General features: G+C 39.4%; 1 protein-coding gene across 1 annotated transcript in view; it reads left to right on the top strand.

The window, feature by feature from the left end:
• Positions 1-27,767, top strand: part of RYR3 (ryanodine receptor 3) — a 204,527-nt gene that overhangs the window by 175,058 nt on the left and 1,702 nt on the right. Inside the window, 17 exon segments of the mRNA XM_064460023.1 lie at positions 145-273; positions 628-732; positions 2,463-2,544; positions 2,850-4,171; positions 7,405-7,463; positions 8,319-8,487; positions 9,142-9,228; positions 11,600-11,797; positions 12,402-12,532; positions 15,574-15,616; positions 16,229-16,356; positions 17,278-17,338; positions 18,437-18,583; positions 23,078-23,212; positions 25,300-25,456; positions 26,570-26,634; positions 26,735-26,835. Of these exon segments, the coding sequence (XP_064316093.1) occupies positions 145-273; positions 628-732; positions 2,463-2,544; positions 2,850-4,171; positions 7,405-7,463; positions 8,319-8,487; positions 9,142-9,228; positions 11,600-11,797; positions 12,402-12,532; positions 15,574-15,616; positions 16,229-16,356; positions 17,278-17,338; positions 18,437-18,583; positions 23,078-23,212; positions 25,300-25,456; positions 26,570-26,634; positions 26,735-26,835 (3,119 nt within the window).

Below are 27,767 nucleotides of genomic sequence, written 5' to 3'. Positions count from 1 at the left end.
AAAAGTTATTGTCATGAGAAATAGACTGACACAGAAATACTAAATTTCATGTGCTTCTGATCCAACTTTTGCTGATACAAATGCAGGCAGTAACTACTGCATACAGAATCTAAAATTTAAAAATATAACGTTGTTTTTTTGTAGGAATCAATCAGTGACTTCTATTGGTACTATTCAGGAAAGGATGTCATTGATGACTCAGGACAACGTAACTTCTCTAAAGCTTTGGCTGTCACCAAACAAATATTCAATTCCCTTACAGAATATATCCAGGTAAACAAAATGTTTCGCTCAAGGTGCTAACAGTGAAGTTCTATGATTACATGGCCTGATCATGTCCTGTCATAAATTTGTAAATCCTTTGGCTTTATTTTTCTCAATTTTGAGAAATCACTGGCCCAGGATAAAGTTAATACTAAAATACGTGAATGGCTGCATATTTAACATGATAAGATGCAGTATTTACGCACTAGATACCAAAGGGAACTTGGGAAGCTTTCGCATTCACGGAAGCCTGAAGTTTCTGTTTTTTAATTTTTTGCTGAGAAATCTTCGGAAAGCAAGTTGGTTTGGGTGCGTTTGTTTTATTTGCTATAAATAAAAAAGTGTTTTTCTTAATTTTTTTAGGGCCCCTGCATAGGTAATCAACAGAGTCTGGCTCACAGTAGGCTGTGGGATGCAGTTGTTGGCTTTCTTCACGTCTTTGCCAATATGCAGATGAAGCTTTCACAGGTATTTTCGGTAGTCAAGTAATCCTTTTTTGCATATGTTTATAAATTACAGGCAAGTGAGTGCTGAAAGCTATAAAGCAGTTCGTGTGCTGATACCCATTGATTGTGCATGGGCCTGTTGTAATGCAGAGGTCCCAGACTGAATCTCAGGACTAGCATCTTCATAGCACTCCTTTTAGCGTTAATCATCACTGTGTACTCACCTTTTGGAACATCGAACTGTCTGCTTCCAACTCAGTTAAACCTTTCCAATAACAAAGGTGGCAGTTTGGTCCCTTCCTCCCTGTTGCCAAAACCTGATGATCTGTCAGAGCAGAAGCACCACTAAAAGCATGGTTCCCATGCTACAACTAAGTCGGGCAAGGGAAAAGCTGGGAAAGATTCAAGAAGGGAGGGAATGTGCCAGGCAGTCAACATGTCCCATTAATTTATCACAGGCACTGAGCAGGAGAGCAACAGGCAGTGTTCATTTCACTGGGTGGGGCATTGTCAAGACCCACCCCTCCGCACAGTTTCAGGCTTCTGTGTTCTTTTGCAACTTCTGCGTAAAGGGAAAAAAACCAGAAACACAAATGATACAGCTGCTCACCACCCGCCGACCGACGCTGCCCGTCCCCGAGCCGCGATCGCTGCCTCCCTCCCCCGGCCAGCCCCTCCAGTAACACACTGGGCATGGCGTGACATGACAGGGAACATCCCTGTGGCCAGTTTGGATCTGCTCTCTCGGCTGTGCCCCCTCCCTCCCGGCTGCTTGTGCCCCCGGCAGAGCCTGGGAAGCTGAAAAAGCCCTTGACTAGCACAAGCGCTGCCCAGCAACACAAAACATCGGTGTGTTATCTCAACATTGTTTTCATACTGAGTCCAAAGCACAGCCCTGTGCCAGCTGCAGGGAAGAAAATTAACTCTAGCCCAGCTGACGCCATAAGGAGCCATAGACTCAAGGCACTAAGCACTGAATGCAACAGTGCAGAGGGTCAGTTCCTCACCCTTACTCCGTGTCTCTGTTACCCTCTGGCTTACTCATGAGATTTCTTCCCACCCTACAGAAGTATATCAGAATTTTGAGGATACTTAACAGTTTTTAGGTCACAGAATCACAGAACGGCAGGGGTTGGCAGGGCCCTCTGGAGCTCACCCCGTCCCACCCCCTGCGTGAGCAGGCACCCCCAGAGCAGGGGCACAGGGCCGCGTCCAGGCGGGGGGTGAATGTCTCCAGGGAAGGGACCCCACAGCCTCTCTGGGCAGCCTCTGCCCCTGCTCTGGCACCCGCACAGGTCCTTATTGTTAGTCACAAATCCACATTAGACTTACCATGTTCTGTAGTTGAACTGAACAGTTCTAGTTCTGTTTGAGTGGTAATGCATTTTGACATTAAATATTCCCTGTGAAGTGAGAAAGGATGTATTCTTTCTGAGATGAACACTGCCAGATCTCTGGAGTAACCAGTTTTGTGAGTTTCTGCTGTCCCTTTTCCGCACTTTGGTACTCCTTAATGCTTTATTAAAGCTTATCTTTATGGTATTAATACCTCTGCTGTAGTAAGTCACCCTCATATTGTGCAAGATTTCTGGTATTAACCATAATAAAATGACAATGAAATATTGCTGAATCATGTGAACTACATTTAGCTAAGTCCTGCATACTGTTTTTTTCCAAAGGTATTTAGTTTTCTGGATAAATACACAGAAAAGCAGCTTTGTACTCTTTTTTTTTTTTTTTTTTTTTAAACAGGACTCTGCACAGATTGAATTGCTTAAAGAACTGCTAGATCTACTGAAGGATATGGTAGTGATGCTTTTGTCACTGCTTGAAGGTTAGACCTGTTTTCTTTATGGTCAAATATGATTATCTCAGCTTCATAATGTAAAGTATGATAATTACATTAATCTCGTTTTTAATTGCCTTTGTGTAACGTCAGGAAAAATCCTATTTCATATTTATTTAACAATTATTCTGGAATACACAGTCCTGAAAAAGAGGGCTGCTACAGAAAAGCATGTTGAAAAAAAATTACGAAGACTTAAGAACATTTTGGTTCTGTTCTCAGCATGAATGTGAAATTTATTTATTTTAAATGTAGCAATGCCAAATAACTTCCTGCTTTAACACACTGTTTAGGTAATGTTGTAAATGGAACCATTGGAAAACAAATGGTAGACACGCTTGTAGAATCATCTAGCAACGTAGAAATGATTTTGAAGTTCTTTGACATGTTCCTCAAGTTAAAAGATCTGACAAACTCAGATGCTTTCAAAGAGCATGACCCAGATGGTAAAGGCATCATTTCAAAGAAGGAATTCCAGAAATCAATGGAGGCACAAAAACAATACATACAGTCAGAGATTGAATTCCTGCTGTCCTGTGCAGAAGCTGATGAAAATGATATGTTTAACTATGTCGATTTTGTGGAAAGATTCCATGAACCAGCCAAAGACATTGGATTTAATGTAGCAGTATTGTTAACAAACCTTTCCGAGCACATGCCTAATGATTCACGCCTTCAGAGCTTACTTGAACCTGCGGAAAGTGTTCTTAATTACTTTGAGCCATACCTTGGCCGTATTGAAATAATGGGTGGAGCCAAGAAAATAGAAAGAGTTTACTTTGAAATCAGTGAATCCAGTAGAATGCAGTGGGAGAAGCCACAGGTGAAGGAATCCAAAAGGCAGTTCATATTTGATGTTGTAAATGAAGGTGGAGAGCAAGAAAAAATGGAACTCTTTGTGAATTTCTGTGAAGACACGATCTTTGAAATGCAGTTAGCATCCCAGATCTCTGAAACGGATTCATCTGAGAGGCCTGAGGAAGAGGAAGAAGCAGAGCCTTGTTATGTAGTAGATATTGGAGATGATGAAGAGGAGAAGTCTCTGGAATCTGCTTCAGCTTTTGCAATGGCCTGTACTGCAGTGAAGAAGAATGTTGCCAACTTTTTTAAAATGGTCACTGTGAAGAACCTAAGGAAGCAATACAGGAAAGTTAGAAAGATGACAGTAAAAGAGATGGTGAAAGTGTTTTTCTCCTTTTTCTGGTTCCTATTTGTAGGGATGTTCCAACTGTTCTTTACGATAGTGTGGGGAATCTTCCAGATTCTTTGGAGCACTGTATTTGGGGGTGGCCTGGTTGAAGGAGCCAAAAACATTAAAGTTACTAAAATATTAGGGGACATGCCTGACCCAACCCAGTTTGGAATCCATGATGATGTTATGGAAGCAGAAAAAGCTGAGAGCGATGAGCACGGCATCAGAGCTGAACTTGTGCAGTTTGTGAAGGGTGAAAAGGGAGAAACTGACATAATCTCAGACATTTTTGGCATTCATACAAAGAAAGAAGGTGGCTCAAAACATGGTCATGATGCTGGACTTGGAGATATTGCAGAAATCCTTGGTACTGATATCCAGTCATCTTTAGAAAACACTGTTCGTAAGAAGAAAGGATTACAGGTATGTTAAAGAAATTTTGCATTTCTTTGCAGAAAATAATAATAATACAAATATATTACAGAATTCCCTATTAGTAACTGAATTATTTGCCAGTTAAATGATTAATAAATGTTCTTGATGAGAACATACTTTATCACCTGTACTCTTTTAAAAATAAACATGAGAGTTTACGTGGCAGAAAAATTTAGCCCGATGTGTTTACATTTCATTGCAGTAAATTGTTGTTATTGTTCATTTGGACCTTATTCAAAACAAAAATTGTTAGCAGCTTTCTAGGCACAGTTTCTGCTTTAAATGGTTTACAGTCTCGTTTATTTGGCAAACCCCATTTTTTAGCAGTATATTTCAATTACTTTTGCAATCTACTTTCTCCATAATAATGCCTTATCATTATCATCTTTCTTCTACATGCTTAACTGATCACATACAATAAAATACCATTTTTTCCTATTATTTGAGATAATTTTGCTTGAATTTATTGTTACTTTAATGTTTATCGTATAATCATTCGTTACCTTTATTCTGTTTTATGAACAATATATTTTGTTCCATTCAGTTGAGCTAAATATAATTTACCATTCTGTTTAAAAATGGATTGAACTAAATGTCAAAACCCAAATGCATTTGGCGTATTTAGAATGCATTATGTTTCACTCTACACTTCAGATCTGCTTCTACTTGTTATTCGAAAATATCTTTCCTCTCATCGTTAATCCACCTCTTTATGGTATGCTTTCTAGGTATTTTCAAGATAAATCTCCATTGTACAGCTTCTTAGTTCATTATTTAATCTTCATTTGTATGTTTTTCTCCAAGATTAGTTTATTGCCTAGATCAATCTGTATTTTTCCATTCATTTTTCTTATTTATTTATTAATTCATTTTTATGTGTCTGCTTCAAAATTACAAGTCTTTTAAAAACCTATGTAACACATGTAAATATGTAACATATTTAAAAATACTATTTTAACTTAAGGATCTTAGCAGGTCTGAGTAAATATTTTAGATTTTTCTTTGTTTTCCTTTGATTTATACATTTCTTTCAGATTTGTTTGTAACTGTGGATAAAAATGCTCAGTAATTTATGCAGATGCTTCGAGTCATTAATGTGAAGTCAGCTATGCAATTTATCCAGCTTTTACCTTTTATACGTTATCTAGTGAAACTTACCAAAAGAATGTTTACAGTAGTTCTATATTACAGAAATTGCTGTTCACATTTTGTATATGAATGGCTTGAGTAATCCAGCTAGAGCGCTGGATATAACTATTAAGTAGAGCAGAGAAACTGCAAAATAATCTATGGAATTTTGTATGACAAAAATTATTAGGACTTAGTTTTTACTGCGAAATGCCACAAGAATCTGTGCTCGGAGCCATGCAGCTTCACAAATAAAAAAAGGAGTAGTGAGCTGAGAGAGTTTGCCGATAAATCTAAGTTATTCGTAGCAGTAAAATCAAGAGCTAACTGCAAAGTTGCCTTAAAGTAGCAGATGAATATCGGTGAAGGGAAGAGAAGTTATAATTTTACATGTAAAATGTTGGATTTTGAGCTAATTTTTCCTGCTTGGATATAAAATCTTGGGAATATAATAGAGTTGTACAGAAGTATCAGTTCAATGAAAATGTCAGTCAACACACATCAAAAAAGCAAACTGAAATTTTGAATTGTTGAGAAAGGAATAGAGAGAGGAAAACCCCAGAATATTACTATGCTTCATTAACCAAAATTATATATGCCTCTTGAAGGCCAGGTTCCCCCATTTCAAAAAGAATGTGATAGAACTGAGAAAGTTTCAGTGAAGGTCAAAAAGTTATCAAAACCTGGTATGAAACTAATCTTGTGTGTGGAATTAAGTAGGCCTGGAAATGAGAAAACTGAGACAGCATATGATAGAGGGATGGAGAGGAAGGATATGGGTTTATTCATTCTTTCCCCGCTCTACCCCTTGGAAGAACTAGGCATCATCAAGTGACCTCTGAATTACCCCTCCCCCAGCTTGAGATCTTAGGGGAAACTGTGGAAGAGTTACACATGCTTCCATCACATGTACTAGATGAGGTTCCACAGATAAGAGGTGAGATAAGCAAGGCAAGATCGATTTAGTAAATTCTTTCGAAAATCTTTTCACTACTTATGTGCAAGAGAGGGACATCCAGGTGAGTAGTTGGGGAAAAGTTTAGATAACTGTGTTTATGTATTAACCAGAATGTAGAATACACCCATAGAGAGTTGGCGTCTAAGCACTTTGACAGAATAAAGAGGGTAAAGAGTTAAGATAGTTTTTTGCAAAAGTGAATAGTAACAAATTTAGGCACTTCAGGTGCTTTTGTGTATCTAGGACTTCAGAGCCTGCATCTCCCTGATTTCCAGTGAAGCTTAGATACGCAAACTGCATTTGAAATGAGTTTACTTTGGTTTTGCGTCACTGAGCCTAAAGGTGTTTGAAATCCAGGCCCCAGCTTCTTTGCAGCGCTTAGCCGTCTGTAAAATTGTATATGGTTTTTCATTATATCAAGGGAATGTTGTAAACACATACTTATATGGTTGTGAGGTGTGCCAGTAAAGGTTTAATGAACCATCAACCCACCTAAGGTAAACAGTTTGAGGAAAATGTTGCGTAATTAAAAGTTCTTTAAATATTTGTCTGTTTTCAGTTGCAGCAGTTGATCTTGACAGAGTAATTGGGTTCTGTAGTATCACGGATCTATTTCAGATTTTTGACGCTATCATTGGTAGCTTGAAATAAGTGAATTGTTTCAAATTAAATTCAATTGTTTCAGTTCAATTCATTGATCTGAATTCAAATTCAACAAATATTGAAATGCTGTATTATTCCTCGTTTCGTATTTGGAATCAGGCATAATCAGTAACTGCCCTGAGTCTTTGTGAGTGACTTTTGTATTAGGGTATGATCCAGATGTAGTTACCTTCATCCTCAGCTGGTCGCGTAATCTGTCTGACAACCATGTATAATTACTTTAAGTTGTTCAGTGAACTGGGCTAGTTACAGTATTGATAACACTATACTGAAAAAGGCTATCAGAGGAATTCCTGCAGTGTTCACTGTTCAAATCTAGTCTGAGCTGTCTATTTTTAAAAATCTAACACTTCAGAAGTGCAGAGTGGTATAAAAATATAGTGTGTTAATTCTTTTGTTTCTTAGAAAACAGTAACTAATGTCACCAAAATTTTATTTGGATCCATTTTGACAGTTAAAATACTTTTTGCAGATATCTGAAATAGCAAAAGAAGCCGAAACAGAAAGAAAGACAGAAGCTGAGAAGGCTGAGTAAGTGATTTTTACATAATTCCTGTTTAATTCCTTGCTCCTCCCTAACGCTAGATATTTTGGTAGAAGACAAGCACATTCTTAGACACCCATCATATGATTCCTACTGCAGTAGTTGTGTGATAAAGTGAACCACATACTCCATTTCTTCATCCGCGTGCCTAAAACTTTCAAGAACCTCAATGCCTCAGCATTGTTTTACATAAATGGAAATTTATTATTTTATTTTTTTTCAGTTTAGTAACTACATTCCCCTATTACTACGTACAGTCTTGATACTCAGTTTTCATAAAGGCAGTTCAGTGGTGCAGGAGACATTATTATCATCTCTACATACTTTGTAAGGTGTGTGACCTTCCAAAGCAAACTTGCTTGTTATTACTCTTTCGTCTCTGTGACACCAGTGATTGCCTTGACTGAAATGAATTCATTTTATGATACCGTGATTCAATTATGATACTGTGTACCAAATCCCAAAAGCTTTATTTCTCTTCATGAGCCCTAGGCTCAAGAAAGTACACGTGAACACTTAATGTTTTTGAGTACATACGTACATCACTGGTTTTGGCAAACGTTATCCACTTCACCCTTGGCACAGTAACTTGTGCCTGGTTTTTGGTGTTTCACCCTTTTGATCTTCCCTCAACAGCTCCGTTCTTCCATATCGTTTGAAACTAAGGCCACTTCTTTACTCTGAGTTTACTGTCTACCTCAAGTCTTTTATTTACAATCATTTATGTCTCAGTGTCAAAACTATACTTTCAAAGCCTTCTGAATTAGAATTGCTTCTGATTTAATGCATTTACAATACTGAAGTTTGGCTAGGTATTTCTGTTTAAATAAGCTTTCTTCTAGCGTGGAAGATGGTGAGAAACAAGATAAAGCAAAGGAAGTACAAGCTGAGCAGATAGAAGAGGGAAAAATGAAGAAAAAGAAGCGAAGGCATGGACAAAAAATTGAGAAACCAGAGGCTGTCATGGCTAACTTCTTCAAAGCTTTGGAAATTTATCAAACAAAAATGCTTGTAAGTTTCTCTTAAATCTTTTTAGTCATTTAATTTTTATTTATGTAATATAGAACACTTGTTATTGGAGGGAGAAATGTCATCATAAAAGGAACATTGGCATGACTTTTCAAACGACTGGCTGTATTCAGTCTTTTGTGATTTTTGTAATACTTCATAGAGTTAGATAAATAAAGTGTTTGTGTGTGTAATTTCTCCTACCTTGGTCTAACAGGACAGATTAACTTCTTGACCTCCTTGTTAGGAGCTCCCTATTTTTCATAATCTAACTTCTAGAATCTGTAATTCTATTTTCTACAAGATTTTTTTTGTTGTTAAAAACATCAAATGATGAACTCTCTGAAACCTTCTCAAGTGGTTTAATCCAGTATTCTAGCATTTCTTTTCTAGACTTCCTTCTAGAAAGTTTTCCTTAATATTCTATTTCAGTCTTCCCTGTTGCAATTTTAAGCCTGTTATTTTTAATCCCACTTACCATGAAATGGGAAAATAGGCTGCAAGAAATGCCCTTGCTCATTTTAACTGGTGTATGAAGGCAACAGAATTATGTATTCACTTTCTTAGAAAACTTGCTGCCTACTTTTCTTATCTTCATATCAGCTACAGGCCAACACAACTCTGATCCTTTAATTTTATTTTTTTTTTTACTTTCAGCACTACTTGGCAAGAAATTTTTATAACTTAAGGTTCCTTGCTCTATTTGTTGCATTTGCCATCAACTTTATTCTTCTATTTTACAAGGTAAGATGATGTGTTGTTCTTAAAATGTCTTGGGTTACTTCCAGAGGAATATTTAATGATGGTTTCAAGGCTTGTTTAACAAAACCATTATCACAGGCCCTTCAAACACAAACTCAAGTATTTAGATATGAAGAAATTAAAATAAAATTTTAAATTTTGTAACTAAAATTTGTGATATTAAACCTATTGTCTTTTTATTTTACTCAGGCTGAATGGGAACAGATTAATTTCATTCCTCCTTTATAGTTAAACTTGTGTTTCTAGGCATTTTTCCATTGGCTTACATAAGTCTGTTATTGTTTGGATTGTTAATCTTGTCATGAGAAATGTGAAATATGACTAAATTTAAATGTCAAAACTGTTGCATTTTTTCGTCTCATTTCTTTTAAAGATACTGAGAGACTACAGTTCACCTGATTGTTCTCAATGATTACATTTCTGGTTTTTCTAAAGAACCCTACTGACTGTATTCATTTTTGACTGGGAAATAATTTGTATATGATTTCAGAATCACATTAATGTCTCAATTTAACTAGATGAATTTTTATATATTTCAGTTATAATGCATTTGTTCATAATTTTTTCTACGCCCTTCAGGCCTGGGGTTTGGCATTTTGGGAGGAGTGCTTGCTTTATTTAATTTTTTTTCAGATTCATTAAGTTCATAATCTCTAATGAACATCAAATGTAATTTTTTTCCCCCATTCTGTGTTTCCATGTGTGAGTATAATTCAGTTTTCATACTTATTTGCTCCATTTTCTTTTTTATCATTGCCAGTATGGTTGTTAACGACTGATGTGATGAAGGTATTTCTATACTGAGACTGGGGCTTTAAGTGCTTGGTATGAGCAGACAGAAAAAATACAAAGCAAGAGAAGCCCTTTCATAGTACATTGCAGTTCTTTTTTTATATCACCGATGAAGGTCATACATCCATACTTTAAACTTAATCTTGTTTTTTAATTAGTTCTTCAGATTTTACCTGAATCTAATGAGTTGTTTCAGGTTCTGGTGTATGAGCCAATGATACAAAGTAGAACATCTTCAGCAGCCTTCACTAATTCTTTTTCTCCTGAACCTTCACAACCTCTACCCATGAAAAGCAGTATAATTCACTAAAGAGAACTCCCACCCATAGAAGCCTCATGTTTTTAACTTTCCTTACAGATTTGAAGTCTGTCAGAAAAGTCCTCATTTATCTTTATCCTGAAATCCGACCTTTTTAATTTTCCCCTTCTAGATGCAGGGTGCAAGTTGCAATAAGTTGATGAATCTTGTATTCTCCAATATTACATTTTCTAGTTCTGTTGTTTACAACCAAAAACCGCAGCGAAGACAAAAGCAGCTGGCTGAACAGTCACTCTAGAAGTAATTGAATCCTGACCTCAAATATCTTAAAAGCAACTCCTACAACACAGTTATAGTCTTGGAGACAGGGCAGGTAAAGGACCAAAAGGCTCTTGAAAACTGTGTAGAATGTATGTGCACCACTCCAGGATAACAACCGTTGGGGTTGTTTGACTCCTCCTCTCTTGCCTCTCTCTTTCCATCCCATATGGCTAGAGAAGATGGACTTCAAAGGTATAGGCAGAAGTCTGCTTTTGTCTATGCCAGTCCTTTTCTTGCCACTCTCTTCTCCTTTGGGTCTTGTGGGTCAGCCAACAGCCCATTGTGTTGCCCAGTGAGGACAAAAGTTTGTCCCCATCAGTACAAGTCCATCTGTCATTGATAGGAAAGGGTCAGTGGGAGCCAAACAGCGCCTCAGCTTTCAGATAAAGCTATCAAAAGAAGGGCGTTTAGGGCTCTTATTTTAAAGGCCAGGTTTTTAAAGTTGGTGGAAGAATTTAGGGCAGTATGTCAGCTTTATGGCTTGGGGTATTTACGAAATACTGATTAAATATTGTATTAATTTGTAAGCTCTAAATTAAGTCATGAAATAAAAATGTATGGACGACGTACAAGTTGATAACATGAGAACTTTGGTTCTTTCTAGACCCTAGTAGTGAGAAACAACATAGATTACAAAACAGACCCTAAATTCAGTCATATGAGAGAACCCTGTCATTGCTCGGTTCTTCCAAGGAAATATTTTTGCATAACTTTTTCATTGTTTGGTTTGGTTTTGCTATGGCACTGTTAAAGGAGAGATTTGTAAACTGTCATATACCTGTACTTGCTTTTCTAGATTCACTTTTCAGTGGCATGAGATGATGTGGAGACTTCTGCTTTGAAAGTGAAGGACGTTGCTGTTCCAAGCTAACGCTCTACCGTCTTCCCACTATCAGGATTTGCAAACACCATGTGTCATTATAGTAAAAGAAAAGCTTTTAAGTTTATTGTGTGTTTTCAATGTGCTTGAATTTCTTTCAGGTGACAGAAGAGCCACTTGATGAGGTAGAGGAAGACTCTAATCTCTGGAACTCTTTTGATGAAGAGGAAGAGGAGGAGGGCATGGTGTTTTTTGTTTTAGAAGAAAGTACAGGTTACATGGCACCAGCTCTCAGAGCACTGGCAGTTATTCATACTATCATCTCCTTTGTCTGTGTGATTGGATACTATTGCTTAAAGGCAAGTTCTGAATCTTATTACTAATCTGTTATTTGTTGAAGAACATTGGCTATGTCCCAAAGTGATTTTTGGAGCTAATACTGGAATACCTATTTGTACCTAGTTGTTTACAAATTCTCACTATTCAATACGTAGATGTTTTCCTCATGTACTCAGTCTGGCAGAGAGGGAGCTAACTTTCTTCACAGCAGAATAGGTGTGTTGGATTTGTGCTTAAAATGGTGTTGGTAACGCACCCACCTTTGGTTACTGCTGGACAGTGCTTGGAGCGTGCGAAGGCTTTCTCTTCGCTTTACCCACTCTGTGCATCCCCCAGTGAGTACGCTGGGAGGGAGCACAGCTGGGACAGCTGCCCTGAATGGACCAAAGGGATATTCCCTACCACGTAACGCCATGCTCAGCGATAAAACTCGGCGGGGCGGGGCTCGACTTCCAGGGTGGCTGTTGCTCAGAGACTGGCTAGGCATTGATCCGCCTGTGGGAGGTGCTACTGTGATGTTTGGTCTTGTATAGTGTTATAAAGAGTATTTAATACTGTAGATAGATAGAATGGTTTCTACAAATATATAAAACATGCCAAAGATGTACACTGTCGTTTTCATAGGTCCCTCTAGTTGTATTCAAGAGAGAAAAGGAGGTAGCTAGAAAGCTGGAATTTGATGGACTATACATAACTGAACAGCCATCTGAAGATGATATTAAAGGACAGTGGGATCGCCTGGTTATAAATACTCCGTATGTAAAATTAAGTTATTATATTTAAACTGTTTATAAATATTATAGCTCATTAAGCCACTGATATAGAACCTTCCCTGTCCACCTGCCACCTAGTTCATCTAAAAGAAAGGCATTTTCTACCTTACATTGGATGCTACAGTAGTAGATTCTAATGTGAAATCCTGTGTTCTCTGCTTATTTAACAAATACTTCCATGACATGTATATTCCACCTCCTTTTCATTTTTATAGGATTTGCAAGGGTTGTGCATCTTACCTCACAAGCTCTCTCCAGGGCATGTCACGCATTAGTCTCTACTGAGAACGTTTTAAAAAGATAACTTCTGACCTTTTCAGTGACTCAATTTCATGTTCGTATCATATAGCAATATTGTCCTGCCTTTCTTTCCCACTTCTTGCTAACAAAATTTGTATATGACAAGAGCAGTAAACCTAGTGTAAAATAGCAATCCCAGAATTTGAGTAGGGCTGACAGGAATTACTGTCAGGTTGTGTGCATTAGCACACACTGTAGTAGCCAAGCGCTGAGCCTGGGAGACTCACCTGCTGTTCTGCGAGTGAATGACACAAGTGTAGGCAAGAAAAAGAAAAATATCAGTAAGCTGCATCAGTCTGTAGGAGTGACACAGACAAACATAGCAAGTCAACTCCCTTCTCTTGAAACGATGCCTTGTCTACAGGCTCTTTTTCAGACCTGACTCTTTCAAAACATCTAGGATCGTGTTTGGTACTAGTGTACCAAGGCTCAGATTCCTGTCTTTCCCTAATGGTGTCATAATGTAAGGACAGTAACAGAAAGCTAGGAAAGAACAAAGGTGTTTACGAGTCACAGAGTCGTTGTGGCTAGTATGAGCAGGCATAAGTAAGTATTTGATTAAAACCCAGGCAGCAAAAACAATCAACTAAATGCATTGGAGTAACAATATGCTGCCAAATAGCCAACATATCTATCTTAGCTTACTCAATTTTTGTACAATATAAATAATGCCCTTAGTACTTTCATTAAAATTCGAATGTCTAAAATATTGGCGATTCTTGAATGCTTTGTTTTCCTACACCTGAATTTTAAGAATTGTCCTTAATTTTATTTAGAAATACAGGCTAGCACATATTATTAAAGTTACAATGGAAGGTAATTAGGAAACTGGAGAGCTCGCTTAATTTTCAACCCATTTCTTTAACTGTTGATAGCAAGATATCTACACGTCCAGTAAGTTTATCCTCAGCAAAAAGAAGCATGAATTAATGAGATATATTGTCAGCTTATCCTAAATGACACGCTGTACAGCCTGTTCTCAGCACGTTGCACTATCTACTGAAGTTGAATAAAAGATGAAGGCTAATTTAAGCAGACTAATCCTTCCTTCTGATGTGAACTGACTGGTGAGGTTTAGTGCAGGTATTGTACCATCAGGACAACGGCTGCTGGTAACCGCTGCTGGGGGGCTCCCAGTGCTATGTATATACTGAAACGTGCTTTCTGTAAGTGGAAAAAAATAATTTAAAAGGCAAAAGAGGTACCCTGATATATGCAGCACCGCTAGATGTCTGTGGTAAAAGAGGGACACAAGCTGCCTGCATTAGCGATGTACTTTGCTTAAAAGTCTGAGAAAACAAGGAAAGATATAACATAGAGCATTGGACCAGAATATGCCATCACTGGAACCATTTGCCTTCATCTGGACTAATTTTAATCAGAATTTCAATTCAGAAAAATGAAAAATCGAGCACTTAATAGTAGTCAGGAAGTTTGCCTCACGTCCCAGCAGAACAGGGCTCTGGAACCTCCTTCTTCTGATGTTAACACTTGCTTTATTTTTACCAATGCTGTCTTTTAGTTTAAGAAGTTATTTTTCTTTTTTACCTTCCTGCATATTTGCTCAGTTGAAAGTTACGTCCAGGAGATGGGGAGAAAAAAACCCTTAAATTCTGCAGTGTTTCCTGCTAATTGGCATTCTTCAAACTGCCATAATATCCAATATCCATGATCCAAGACCATCCGAATGGGGAATCCCTGGGCACTGCTAGCCATAAGACAGTTCAAGAACAATATTTTTTATTATCAAGATCAATATTTTATTATCAAGATTTTATTATCAAGATCAGGGAAATGTCACTGATAAGAGAGGCCACTAGCTTTTTTTCTTGCAGGTCACAGCTGATGTATTTCATAGTGTCTGTTTTAAGATCTCTCCTGGATAAAACTCACTGGTTGCTCACTACTCTTTCAAAAAAAAAAGCAGGGAATTTTCAATAAGAGATACCTTGACACCTCTTCAATATTTAAGATTTATTCCTTTATTACTTTTTTTTTTTGTATACACAATAGCTTTTCTTTTAATTACCAGTGTGGGCATGGGTGCTCAGAGGCAGATGATGCAAAATGTGCTTTAGCCTGACACCTCTCTTGCGGCTTCAGAATCATAAATGTTTTTTACCTTGTCTTGTTCTGGGATGTCAAATCCAGTAACAACAATATGACGCGCCTGAGAACAAGATTACCGCTAACCCCTGCTAAATGAGCTTTGCAATTTTATGGGTTATTTTTAATATTTTTTGACTTTTAATTTTAAGTTGGCAAACTGTCCACTGGTTCCCAAGCGTTCAGGCTCTATTTGAAATGTAATCCAGTGAACTTAAAAATTATTTATGCTACAAGACTCTCTTATTTTCCTCTGAAAATCTAAGCCTGCATTGATTTTATGGCTAGGAGCAATAAAGTATTTATTTAGGAGATGATGCTATACCGTGACTCCCCTGCTATTGCTGAGCTGCTAGGCTCATTAGGTGATAGTATTTAGCCCGCTGTCCTTATTTGTGGACATGAAAAAGAAAAGGGTGGGGGAAGAGATGGTATTGCAGTGAATGATGATTAATAACAGCTGTTGTCCGCATGTAAAGAAAGTGCAGTGTGAGTGATTGAAATTGTACCAGAATCCACAGTGATCAGGAACATGGTATTTTCTTTTTTGTTGGTTTTTTTTTTCATTTCCCCAAACCAGTTAAATAACTTGAAATATCTTTGCCTTATCTATGTAGGTCCTTTCCTAACAATTACTGGGACAAATTTGTGAAACGGAAGGTAGGCTTTTTCTTTTTCTATTATGTTAGTCATAGCAATAATCTTCAGTTAATTTGGATATCTATGTGTAATATACTTCTGTACACATAAATATACGAATAACTGAGAACTGAAATTCTTTTCGTGGAAGTCGTTGTTGTGGTAAATGTCTCGGTGAACAGGCAGCTGCAGCGTAGGTGGGAGGAGGGAGGAAGACAGAAGGCTGTGGTTTCCTTCCTAGACTCAGGCATTCAAAATAACTTCGTGCTGTCAATCAGCCGCACAGGTCCAATTTACAGTCATTGTCATCTTTAGGATACAAAGCCCCCTCATCCCCCTAAAAAAAGAAAAACATGCCATCTTAAATGATGGCAAATTATACATAAGCTTTGAGATAATAGCCTTTAATGCTTCTATTTTTCTTTTTTATGCTCCCCCCACCTGGCTTCCTTGGAGTTCTGACTGTTCCAGTAGTGTTAATTGTAAAAGACTTTCGTTGTTGGTTGGGGTTTTTTTGGGGGGATGGGTGTGGTTTGGGTTTTTTTTTTAATTTCTGACAACCACTGACTTAAAGTAGGGTGAATATCACTGAGGTCTTTCTCTGAGCAAAAGTTTCTCTTCTTCCATTTTTAGGTTATTAACAAGTACGGAGACTTATATGGAGCAGAGCGCATAGCAGAACTTTTGGGTTTGGACAAAAATGCCCTTGATTTTAGTCCAGTGGAAGAAAGCGAACCAGAAGAAGCATCTCTTGTATCATGGTATGACTTCTGAACTTCACAGACAAATTATGTATTGGCATAACTTCACCATCAAATATAAAACCAGATTTTATATTGAAACCGTAGTGATGTTTTCCTTGACACGGAGAAGTCTTCCTAGTATAAAGTAAAATAAAAAAGCGGGGGGTTTTGTTCTAAAACATACTTGTGTTATAAATTTAAGAAAAAAAATCACATTAGATGATACTGACTGATACAGTTGGGCACTCTTTTATTTTAAACAATAATCAATGCAGCATTTAAAAATTCTTTAGGTGTTACAACAGAGTTAATTTATAAACCAAAGGACAGAAAAAGTATTGATAACAGATATCTAGATGCCAGGTAGCTACAAAAAATTCAGAGTGTTTTCCTGACTTAATCTGTCAGTGAAGATGAGAGTTTGAAAGTATCCAAGTCCCAAATGATTTAGGCTCCTACAAGAGTTTGGTTTCCTTGACACTCAAGGCACACAGGAAGAAGGATTTCTGTTCGCATGTCATCTAATGGGTAATAAAATATTTAGAAACTTGCAGAAAGCATTGCCTTTTCTCTTGGTAATTTTGGTAACATTTAACACTAGGCAGAACACTTATCTCCTGAATTCTATTTGGGTTCCACATTTCACTACTTTTAACACACATTTTAATTTTTGTAAGTCTGGAACACGGCACCATCGATCCTACGGAAATTGTTCCGCCGGGTTCAGTGGTTTAGAAACTGTGTATGGGTGCTCAGAGTTAATGAATGCTCTCTGAAAAACCAAGCACCCACATAATTAATTCAAGAAACAAACAGCTACTGTATATCCCAGCTTCAGCAAACAAATGCAAAGGGCCGAACCTAGTCTGAGGTTTATACTTACAGAATTCAATACTTAATTTTGACATTGATGCACTTCAAAAATTTTCTATTTCCTAGGTTAAGTTCCATTGATACAAAGTACCACATTTGGAAACTTGGAGTTGTTTTCACTGATAATGTGAGTATGTTAGCCTAGAAGAAAATGCTTTGATTTCCTCTAAACGTGATTGTATATCTTCCACCATCTACTTTTATTTTAAACAAACATACGCAAATAATACGGCATTCCAGAGCCATTTTAAAATAGGGTTTTTTTCTGTCTTGTGTTGTAGCAAATTGCTTTAATTTATGTTATAATTTTCCCTTTGATTCTAAAGGGCAGTATGCACCTCCTCACCGTCAATACAATGTCGGCATTTTGGAAGTTAATGGTACATTCATTTAATTTTGTAGAAATCAATCCAGCAGTCAAAGGTGCCTTTTCTAAAACCAAGCACCGTCTACCCACAGTTATCTTTTTTTTTATTTTTGAATCATCTGTTTGACATGGTTGGTTAATTCTTTTCTTTCTTGCCTTCTCCTTTGAAAGGATCACACTTTTACATTAAAATTCCTTTTTTTTGTGTGTGTGTGGATGCTCTTTTTGCATTCCCTTGAGTTCCCAAACAAACACGAAGGCCAAGCTGAATCTAGTGAAGATGTATACATGCGTTGTGCATTAAAAGCACACTGAGCCTTTGTTCTTCAGTAAGAGCTTCCACATGAAAGTGGCTTCAGGTTCACTGCTTGTTAAAAGAATAAGCTGTATTATATGCCTTAGGTTTTCCACGTGTCCTGGTTGACCTGGTCTAAGACTGAAACAGGGTGAAGTGTCTCAAGAGTAATAAAATGCATTTTCTCTCCTCCAGAATCAGTATTAAAACTTAAAGTACTGTGTAACAAGCCCCTCAACCAAAACAGTTTTAAGGTAGGGGATTTTGATGTTAATAACATGTATGCTGAAGAATGCATTTAAATATGTAAAGATAGAGGTCTCATTAGCATAACTAAGCAAAAAAAAACTCCTTAAGTGAACAGCGGAAATTATAAAAGACAGAGTAAGACAGTCTTTTTGAACATGTAAAATAGAGGTATTACATTCAGACTGTGATTCAAATCAGATCACGATAGTATTGCTCTATTTCATAACTTGAGTGACTAAAAGAAAGCTATATTCTGGGTGCAACAACTCACATCAGCACCTGCTATCATTCTCCCACTTTCACTTTCTCTGCAGTCATTTTTATACTTAGCTTGGTACACGACTATGTCTATCCTTGGGCACTACAACAACTTCTTCTTCGCTGCTCATCTGCTGGATATTGCTATGGGTTTCAAGACACTGCGGACCATTTTGTCTTCAGTCACTCACAATGGCAAGCAGGTTAGTGCCACATGCAAATGTTTGTTTGAAAATGAATGTGTTTTGTAACAGTCTGGGAAAAAATCTTATGGTACCTAGGAAATATTGAAATGAAATCCATTTTGTTCATGATTGGATTAAAGAATAGATCCTATTCAGTCTTCTGCAGCACATTTTTTTAATACATGTGAAATCCTGTGAAATTATAACAATTTATACCCACAGAGTGCTGATAACTAAAGAAGTTTTGTACACCACAGAAAAATGCATCATTTAAGAGAAACACAGGAATATTAATTATGACCTAACCAGCTCCTTCCCTGTGCTCAGTGATGAACTGATTGGTGACAACTAATAAGAATTCACAATCTCTCCTTAGCTACAGCAGTAATAATGGTCTGGGCACTGAGCTGTCACAGAATCGCAGAACGGCAGGGGTTGGCAGGTATCTCTGGAGATCATTGTGTCCCACCCCCTGCGTGAGCAGGCACCCCCAGAGCAGGGGCACAGGGCCGCGTCCAGGCGGGGGGTGAATGTCCCCAGGGAAGGGACCCCACAGCCTCTCTGGGCAGCCTGTGCCCCTGCTCTGGCACCCGCACAGGGAAGGGGTTTGTCCTCATGTTCAGGGGGAGCTTCCCGTGTTCCAGCTTGTGCCCGTGGCCCCTTGGCCTGGCGTTGGGCACCGCTGAAAAGAGCCCAGTCCCATCATCCTGACACCCGCCCTTCAGGTATTTATAGGTATTGATGAGATCCCCCCTCACTCTTCTCTTGTCCAGACCAAGTCTCTCAGCCTCTCCTCATAAGGGAGATGCTCCAGCCCCTGATCACCTTGGTAGCTCTCTGCTGGACTTGCTTGAGCAGTTCCACATCCTTCTTAAACTGGGGGGCCCAAAACAGGACACAGCACTCCAAAAGTGGTCTCAGTAGGGCAGAGCAGAGGGGGAGGATAGTCTCCCTCTCCCTGCTGGCCACACTCCTTTTCATGCACCCCAGGGCACCGCTGGCCCCCTTGGCCACAAGGGCACAGCGCTGGCTCAGGGTCACCTCGCTGCCCCCCAGCACCCCAAGGTCCTCCTCAGCAGAGCCGCTCTCCAGCAGGGCACCCCCAACCTGTAACGGTGCCTGGGGTTGTTCCTCCCCAGGGGCAGGGCCTGGCACTGGCTCTTGTTGGATTTCATGAGGCTCCCCTGGGCCCAGCTCTCCAGCCTGGCCAGGGCTCGCTGGATGCCAGCACAGCCTCCTGATGGATCAGCCGCTCCTCCCAGCTTGGGATCACCAGCGAACTTGCTGAGGTTCCACTCTGTCCCTTCATCCAGGTCACTGATGAGTATGTTGAGCAGGGCTGGCCCCAGCACAGACCCCTGGGGAACACCACCAGTGACAGGCTAGTCAGTACTTAGCTAGTAAGGATGTGCTTAGGGGTGTGGGATTTCCGTACTGTGGAATATATTTATATGTCACTTTGTCATGCAAAAATCAGATTAATAAAATCTACTTCCAAAACTAATTGTTGAAATTCATGCAGAGGATCACTCGCTGAGCTCTAAAGGCTCTACATTCCTAGCTGGCACACCAACAAAAGCGAGCTTTTCACTAACACACTTTTTAACTTAGATTTAAGAATCTAACAGAACTTATGCAAAATTTAATATTGAGCATACACAGTCCTTCTCAAATGTAGTAACATATATTCTAAGCCCACTTTTATGCTGTTAGACTTGTCAAAACATTTTAAACCACATAACATTTTGGAAGAGGCATGAGACTCCCCTCTTAGCTTAACTCTGTTATATCCTTTGTGTTTGCCTAATCTTCCTTTCAGCAGAAATTGACCAATGGAAGTTTCTTCTGTTAGCAGGAAAGGGAGTTTCTAAAATAGTACCTCTGAGAATGTTTCCAGTATCATTGCACAAACAAATGAAATCTCTGGTTTTATCCCCTTCACCTTCCTCCAGGATGTTCAAAGTCATATTACTTTTAATTGTTGATATACTTTCTTTATCAGATTTTTCTAAATGTAACACTCAAAACTGAGTATAATTGACAAAACTGTTTCAACCGAAGACCACAGCTTTTAGTGTACATTCTTAACAGGAGAAGATTAGTTTTTCTAACCCTTTTGCATTTCTTGCTAGTAGATATGAACACTGGAAGACAGCTGCAGGTTTTTCAACAGAAATATTCACTTTGGGAGCATAATTACAGATGTGCAGAAAGTGATAAACAGCTTATTCAAGACCCTGACATTTCTTTCAAAAGAGTGATCCAGACACCGACCCACCATCAGTGAAGGAAGAGTTAGTACATGTACTTGAACAGGAGCTTGACCCCCACAGATCAATGGGCCCTGACACCATCCTCCCGAGGGTGGTGACAGAGATGGCTGACGTCATCGCAAGGCCACTCTCCATTATCTTTGAGAAGTCGTGGAGAACGGGGGATGTCCCAGAGGACTGGGGGAAGGCAAATGTTACCTACAAGAAGGGCTTGAGGGAGGATCCGGGTAACTATAGGCCCATCAGCCTTACTTCAATCCCTGGGAAAGTCATGGAACGAATCCTCCTGGGGGCCATCACAAGTCAAATGAAGCACGTGATTGGGAAAAGCCAACATGGCTTCCGTAAAGGCAGATCGTGCTTGACAAACCTGGTGGCCTCCTACGACAAAGTGACTTGACTGGTTGACATGGGGTGGGCGGCAGACATGGTCTACCTGGACTTCTCCAAGGCCTTTGATACAGTCCCCCACAGTCTCCTCCTGGAGAAATGAATGCGTTATGGCCTAGACAAGTGGTCTGTGCAGTGGGTGGGGACCTGGCTGACAGGCCGCACCCAAAGGGTGGTGGTAAATAGCTCCTTTTCCAAGTGGCAACCTGTCACTGGTGGGGTCCCCCAGGGATCAGTATTGGGCCCAATGTTATTCAACATCTTTGTAAGTGATCTGGATAACGGCATCAAGTGTAGCCTGATGACATTTGTAGGTGACACCAAGTTGAGTGGGGAAGTAGCCACTCCAGAAGGGAGAGCTGCCCTGCAGGGAGATCTGGATAGGCTGGAAGAGTGGGCCAGCAAGAACCTTATGAAGTTCAACAAGGAGAAGTGTAAGGTCACGCACCTGGGAAAACATAATGCAGGAGTGCAGCCCAGACTGGGATGCACCTGGCTGGAGAGCAGCTCTGTGGGAAGGGGCCTGGGGGTCCTGGTGGGCAGAAAGCTCAACATGAGCGAACAGTGGCTGCTGCGGCCAAGAAGGTCAACAGGATGCTGGGTTGCATCAAACAGGGCATCACCAGCAGAGAGAAAGAAGTCATCATCCCTCTCTACTCAGTGCTGGTCAGGGCACACCTGGAGCGCTGTGTGCAGTTCTGGTCCCCGCTGTACAAAAAGGATGTGGCCAGGCTGGAAGGGGTCCAGAGAAGGGCCACCAAGATGATCAGAGGACTGGGAAGCTGCCATACGAGGATAGGCTGGGAGAACTGGGTTTGTTCAGCCTTGAGAAAAGGAGGCTCAGAGGGGATCTCATCACCATGTACCAGTACTTAGGGGGCAGCTACAAAGGAGATGGAGACTCCCTTTTTACACGGAGTCCCATGGAGAGGACAAGGGGGGGATGGACACAAGTTACTCTTGGGGAGATTCCAACTGGACACCAGAGGGAAATCTTTCACAGTGAGGACAGTCACCGTTGGAATAATCTCCCCAGGGAAGGGGTTGGCTCGGCCACGTTGGACACCTTCAGGAGTCGTCTGGACAGGGTGCTAGGCCATCGTGTCTAGGCTGGGCTCGTCCTAGAGAGGTTGGACTAGATGATCCCTGAGGTCCCTTCCAGCCTGGGATTCTGTGATTCTGTGTAATACCAATTGTTGCACTTTTGAAAATATGTAGCTTTCAGTAACTCCTCTCCAGAGCTGCATCTTCTAATGCCAACGCCAACAAACAATTTAATCTGGTCTCATTAACTGCTAAACCTTTTCACCTAGGGATTTTCTATGCTTAAAAGCAGGACCTGGAAACTACTTACTCTTTGGTTATTTAAAAAATTGTCTATCCACTTCATCAGTGGCTTTGCTAACCAGCTTTGGAGCAGAAAATAGACTGTGATGAGTCCCAGTTGAAATTATTTATCCACTAAAAAGTGGTTTATTTTTTAGCATTTAATTTCCACTGTATATCCAGTTTTTCAAGTTACTAGAATATAACTTTTAAATTAAATAGTGGAAACATTGCTTCAGCGATACATAGTTTGTATGCATATAGCTTAGAAAGATGGAAACAACTTCAGTTTCTTGCTACCATTCCTCCCTTTGATTTTCATGTGAAAGCAGGGTAAAGTTAACATCTCTGCACTGATCCAGGCAATAGGGAGACCTCAAAGCTATCATAACTGCTATCTTTAGTTTCCTTATTGGGAGAGGTACAAAATGATACATTTTCAATACGTAATACAGTGAGCTGGCATATCTCTTCTGACAGAATGAAACTGAAACCTACTTTCATGTCATGTCCCCATACACAGCTTGTGCTTACTGTAGGACTCCTCGCTGTAGTCGTGTATCTTTACACTGTTGTGGCATTCAACTTCTTCCGTAAATTCTACAACAAAAGTGAAGATGAAGATGAACCAGACATGAAATGTGATGACATGATGACGGTAACTAAAACATCACTAGCATATTTCAAGTTTCATCCTGAATTTTCAAAAGGCTACTTAAGATAAAATGATAAGCAAGGAGGGATTTGTGTTGTTAAATCCATGGGTGTCGTCTTCTGTATGCTATATGTCATTTTGAAAGTGTGAATGGTCATGAAATTCTCTCTGCATTTTCCAGCGGTCTAAACTCAGCAGTAGATAGATGACACTCACCAGTATAGGAAGATAGATAGTCTGGATTTTTCTCCAGTATTTACTGCGGTGTATGATTTGCTGCAACTCCTTTACACATGAAGATGGCAAACCCTTAAAGTATACGGAAGAAATTTCATGCCAAACTGGTCAGCCCTGCATAAAGAAGCCGTGTTGTCACAGCACAAATAAACCCGGTTTGTTCCCGATGTTCACAAGTGTGCAAGCTCTACCTATCCTAGCCATATTTAGGTTGTATGAAGTATATAATGTTATTAGCACTAGTTTATAAAAGCCTGCTCCAAACTGCTCACAATTAGTAATTTAGTCATGAAGTAAGAAGTCAGGGGTGAGTAGAGAAGGGGGAAATGAAAACCTAGTATGGGTGGCAATCGAATGCCACTAATTTCCCTTCTGATTTCTACCTGTTGCCACAGTGTTATTTATGACATAGCAAAAGATACTCTACAGCTATATATTGTAGTATGAAGAGGATTTGATTTTCTTACTGTATATAGAAAACAGCACAAATTCAGGTATTAAAAACGCAATATTCTGAGTTTATGGCCAGTTTATTTATGCCATGGAATAGTCACTCTCTGCCCTGTGTTATATGACAAAGTTAGAATAAAATGCCTCAGAACAGAGGTGTGTCATAGACGTCACAAAGTTATCTTTTCTATTCTTGAACTTCCTTTCAAACACGCAGTGCAAGTCAGGTATGCAAATGATAGAAATTATGAAAACTTCCCAAGCAGTATTATTTAACTGGTCCCTCTGCACGCTGGATACAGCGGTCTGGTCATAAAATAGATGCTGGAGTAATTAGAATAATGAAACGATATTACATTTTAAACCAATCTACCAAGTGAGGTAAATCAATTCCAAGTTACATTTTTAAGTACGATTAAACTCGTACCAGCATCTCAAGACAACAGTGAAGCTGCATTATGAAAATGGATGCATAGTTCTGCTTAGTGTTTCCTTATGAAAGACCAGATTTGTCGGGTTTTATGCGTATCATTTAACAGCAGCATTGCTGTCTAATTTCACTTCAGAGCATTGGCTGGGCTTAAGAGATTTCAGCTGTCTTCAACCATGTGTCTTTAACATTGTGCGACTGAAGGTGGTTTACAGGATTCTGTAGCTGATTTGTACAGGAACATCAGTAGCATATCGCTCCAGCAGGAGATTCAATTCTAATATACTTACTTATATAGCTTAGATATCAAAATTTTAAAATATTTTCCATGAAAAAAGTTTACGTTCGACGAGTATGACACACAGCAACATTTCTGTAAAGCGATTTCTTCTGTACTGAACTGAACACAGTCTTGTTTCCCAGATCATAAATAATTTACAGCATACTAAACTGGACATCTAGTATTGCAAAATGAAATTATCCAGAAATAACCTAACCACAGATAGATCTACCTGTTGTGATATGTCACTATTTATTTTATGGCAATATTTCCCAACATTTCTAAACTCCATGACAAGACTTCAAAAGATGTCCTCTGCTTACTCAGACCAAGCTAGAACCTTAAGAATTAACGTAAGGGGTAGAATATAGTTGAATACAGTAGCAAATACAAGAAAAATGCCCCCACAAATGGCCTCTGTAAGAAAGACAGACCTAGGGAGTGAGGACACGGTAACAGCTGCTGCTGACTCCCTCTCTTAGCAAGCGTACTTGAGGATGTAATCACGCTAGTTAAGCCAGTAACAGCCTTTTGGTGCGGGGTGTGTGATCCATGAGGAATGATATTATGTGTTCTTTGTTACTCTACCTTGTGAAGAGAATTAGCAGAGCAGAATCATTTAACAACAAAAGAAAAAACCCAGCCAGAAAATGCACGGTAAAGATACCTGTAATTTTCCTCTCTCTTTTTCAGTGCTATCTGTTCCACATGTATGTGGGCGTAAGAGCTGGCGGTGGCATTGGGGATGAAATTGAGGATCCTGCTGGAGACCCTTATGAAATGTATCGCATTGTCTTTGACATCACATTTTTCTTCTTTGTCATTGTTATCCTACTGGCCATTATTCAAGGTACTGTCATTTACCTTAGCAGAGACTGTTATGTTTACTTAAGTTCTGCAACGTATTTAAACCATATTTGCGTCTGAGGTAAATTTAGCAGTATTGCTATAAAGACTTACTTCTGAGCTGGTAAAATCATTAATCTGAAAGTAATAATTTTATAATTAGTTCATAAACAATCGCCTGTCCCAAGTACTACGCAAAGACAAAGCACAAGAAACATAACTTACTTGGGTTACGGTGCTTATGACCCCTTTGACAACTCTCCAGCAACGACGCAGCTTGCGCAGGATCCCTGTTCTTCCTGGGATAGCCCTTTAAGCTTGGAGAGCCTTGCTGGAGCCGCCCTTCACACCTTTAGTTTCGAACCACCACGGCGGGCTGGGGAATGGAGACTTTTCCCTTGGAAAGGGGAAGTGACACGGAGAAAGTCACCATGGCCACATACCCATTTCCTCCTTCCTTTAGGGGATGAGTCGCAGTTTTAATTGGTTTGCAGTTGTGGTTTACAGAGAAAGAGGCCTCTCTTCGATGACTGGCAGTGTTCAACACTCATTGTATAAACTGACCTAAGGCTGTTAAGAAAAAACACCTTTCTATGGCAAGCTGGTGGCAAAGAGAAAATGTAATACCTCTATGCTGAGAAAAAGAAGTTATGAATGTCACGGTCCCCAGAAATGATCCAACTATATTCTTAATATGTTGGACATGGAGGAATCATGCTTCAAATGTGAAGCAGCATCACAAACTGGCCCGGGGGCCTGGGCGAGCAGAGTCATCTTTGTTGAACAAAGGTTGGGTTACAAGAGTTTCTTGAGAAGAATGAAAGCTAAATCTTTCATGGGAACAAAAGTGATGAGATTTTGGAAGCTTGAATTGACTATAAGTACAGAAAAGCCTTCCCACTCTCAAGACTGTACTCCTATGTAAGAAATTCGTACTGTTAGGAGTGCAGTGAAAGCAAACGTTAGATGTCTGGAAATTGACAGATTGTAACTTAAATTGTTCAACCTAGACATAAGTACGCTAAACTCCGACGACAGTGGAGGATGTCTGAGAGACATTACTTGAAACATGAATATTTTAAGTACTGAGGTGTTGCTGCTTTTCCGTTTGAAATAGGTCTGATTATTGATGCTTTTGGCGAATTAAGAGACCAGCAAGAACAAGTGAGAGAAGATATGGAGGTATGAGCATTTTTCATTACTCTCATTCATCTAGATTGTTACCAGTTAAAATAGTGTCTTTGAGTTAAAACTCATTTGTAACCACAACTTGTGTTTCCAGACCAAATGTTTTATTTGTGGAATTGGCAACGACTATTTTGACACAACCCCACATGGCTTTGAAACACATACTTTGCAAGAACACAACTTGGCAAACTATCTGTAAGTATATTTTCCTACTGGAACTACGATAAAGAGACCTTTCAGCTCCAGAGTAATTTAGGCGCACATGCTGCTGACAGGAAGGCAGAACGCTGCAGAAGGGAGGGATATCTCCATTCCTTTCTTGTCTTCCCATCTCTACTCCACACTGCTGGTTATCTTAAAGTGCTCACCTTACACATGAACTACCATAGTGGAATGAGACCTGAAGGCGCACCAACTCATTACACCTCTGGCAGGAAACCCAGACACGCGGAATGACAGGGAACAACAGTTTAATAAGTTGCTTTATTTTGGAAGTTTTGATTGTGACTTCTGGGGGGCTTGGTAACGTTGATGAGACCATTGAAAATTAGCATCAATTTGACAAAAATAAAAACCAAACCAACAAACAAAAAGAGCATTTCTGGAAGATTCCTGAAAGATAAGGCATGAAAAGTAATGCACAGTTCTGGTGCTAGGGTTCTGTAGTGCTAGCGCAGCTTTCAGAAGCCTCGAAGCAATCAGGAGTTGCGTGTGTTTAGACTATTGCACAGACTCCCAAGACAGCGATCTTCTACTTTCATTGCTAAATACAGAGCAGATCAAAGATGATATTTAAAGAGTTAATTTGGTGGCAGTAGTTACTGATACAACAATGATGATGATACGAGCATTGTGCCAGCAGAACCAAAGGAGCCGAACTGGTGGTATCTTCTAGAAGTCCAGCTTTGGAATACTGCTTCTGAATTTTTAAACTTAAAAAAAACCAACCAACCAAACAAACAAAAAACCAGCAAAAAACCCTGCGCCTCCTGGCGTGGAGGCTGCGTTACTCCTTGCATAGCAACTGACACTGCAAAATCAATGCATGTTACTTTTGTGAGGCAAGTGTCCATTAACATCCATAGTCTTACCAGCCTACAACCTCCATGCTTTGCTTACTATAGCAG

Source organism: Phalacrocorax carbo, chromosome 9 (genome assembly GCF_963921805.1).
Source record: "Phalacrocorax carbo chromosome 9, bPhaCar2.1, whole genome shotgun sequence".
NCBI lineage: Eukaryota > Metazoa > Chordata > Aves > Suliformes > Phalacrocoracidae > Phalacrocorax > Phalacrocorax carbo.
The sequence above is the reverse complement of the archived record's forward strand: the minus strand, read 5'-3'. Positions and strand labels throughout refer to the sequence as shown.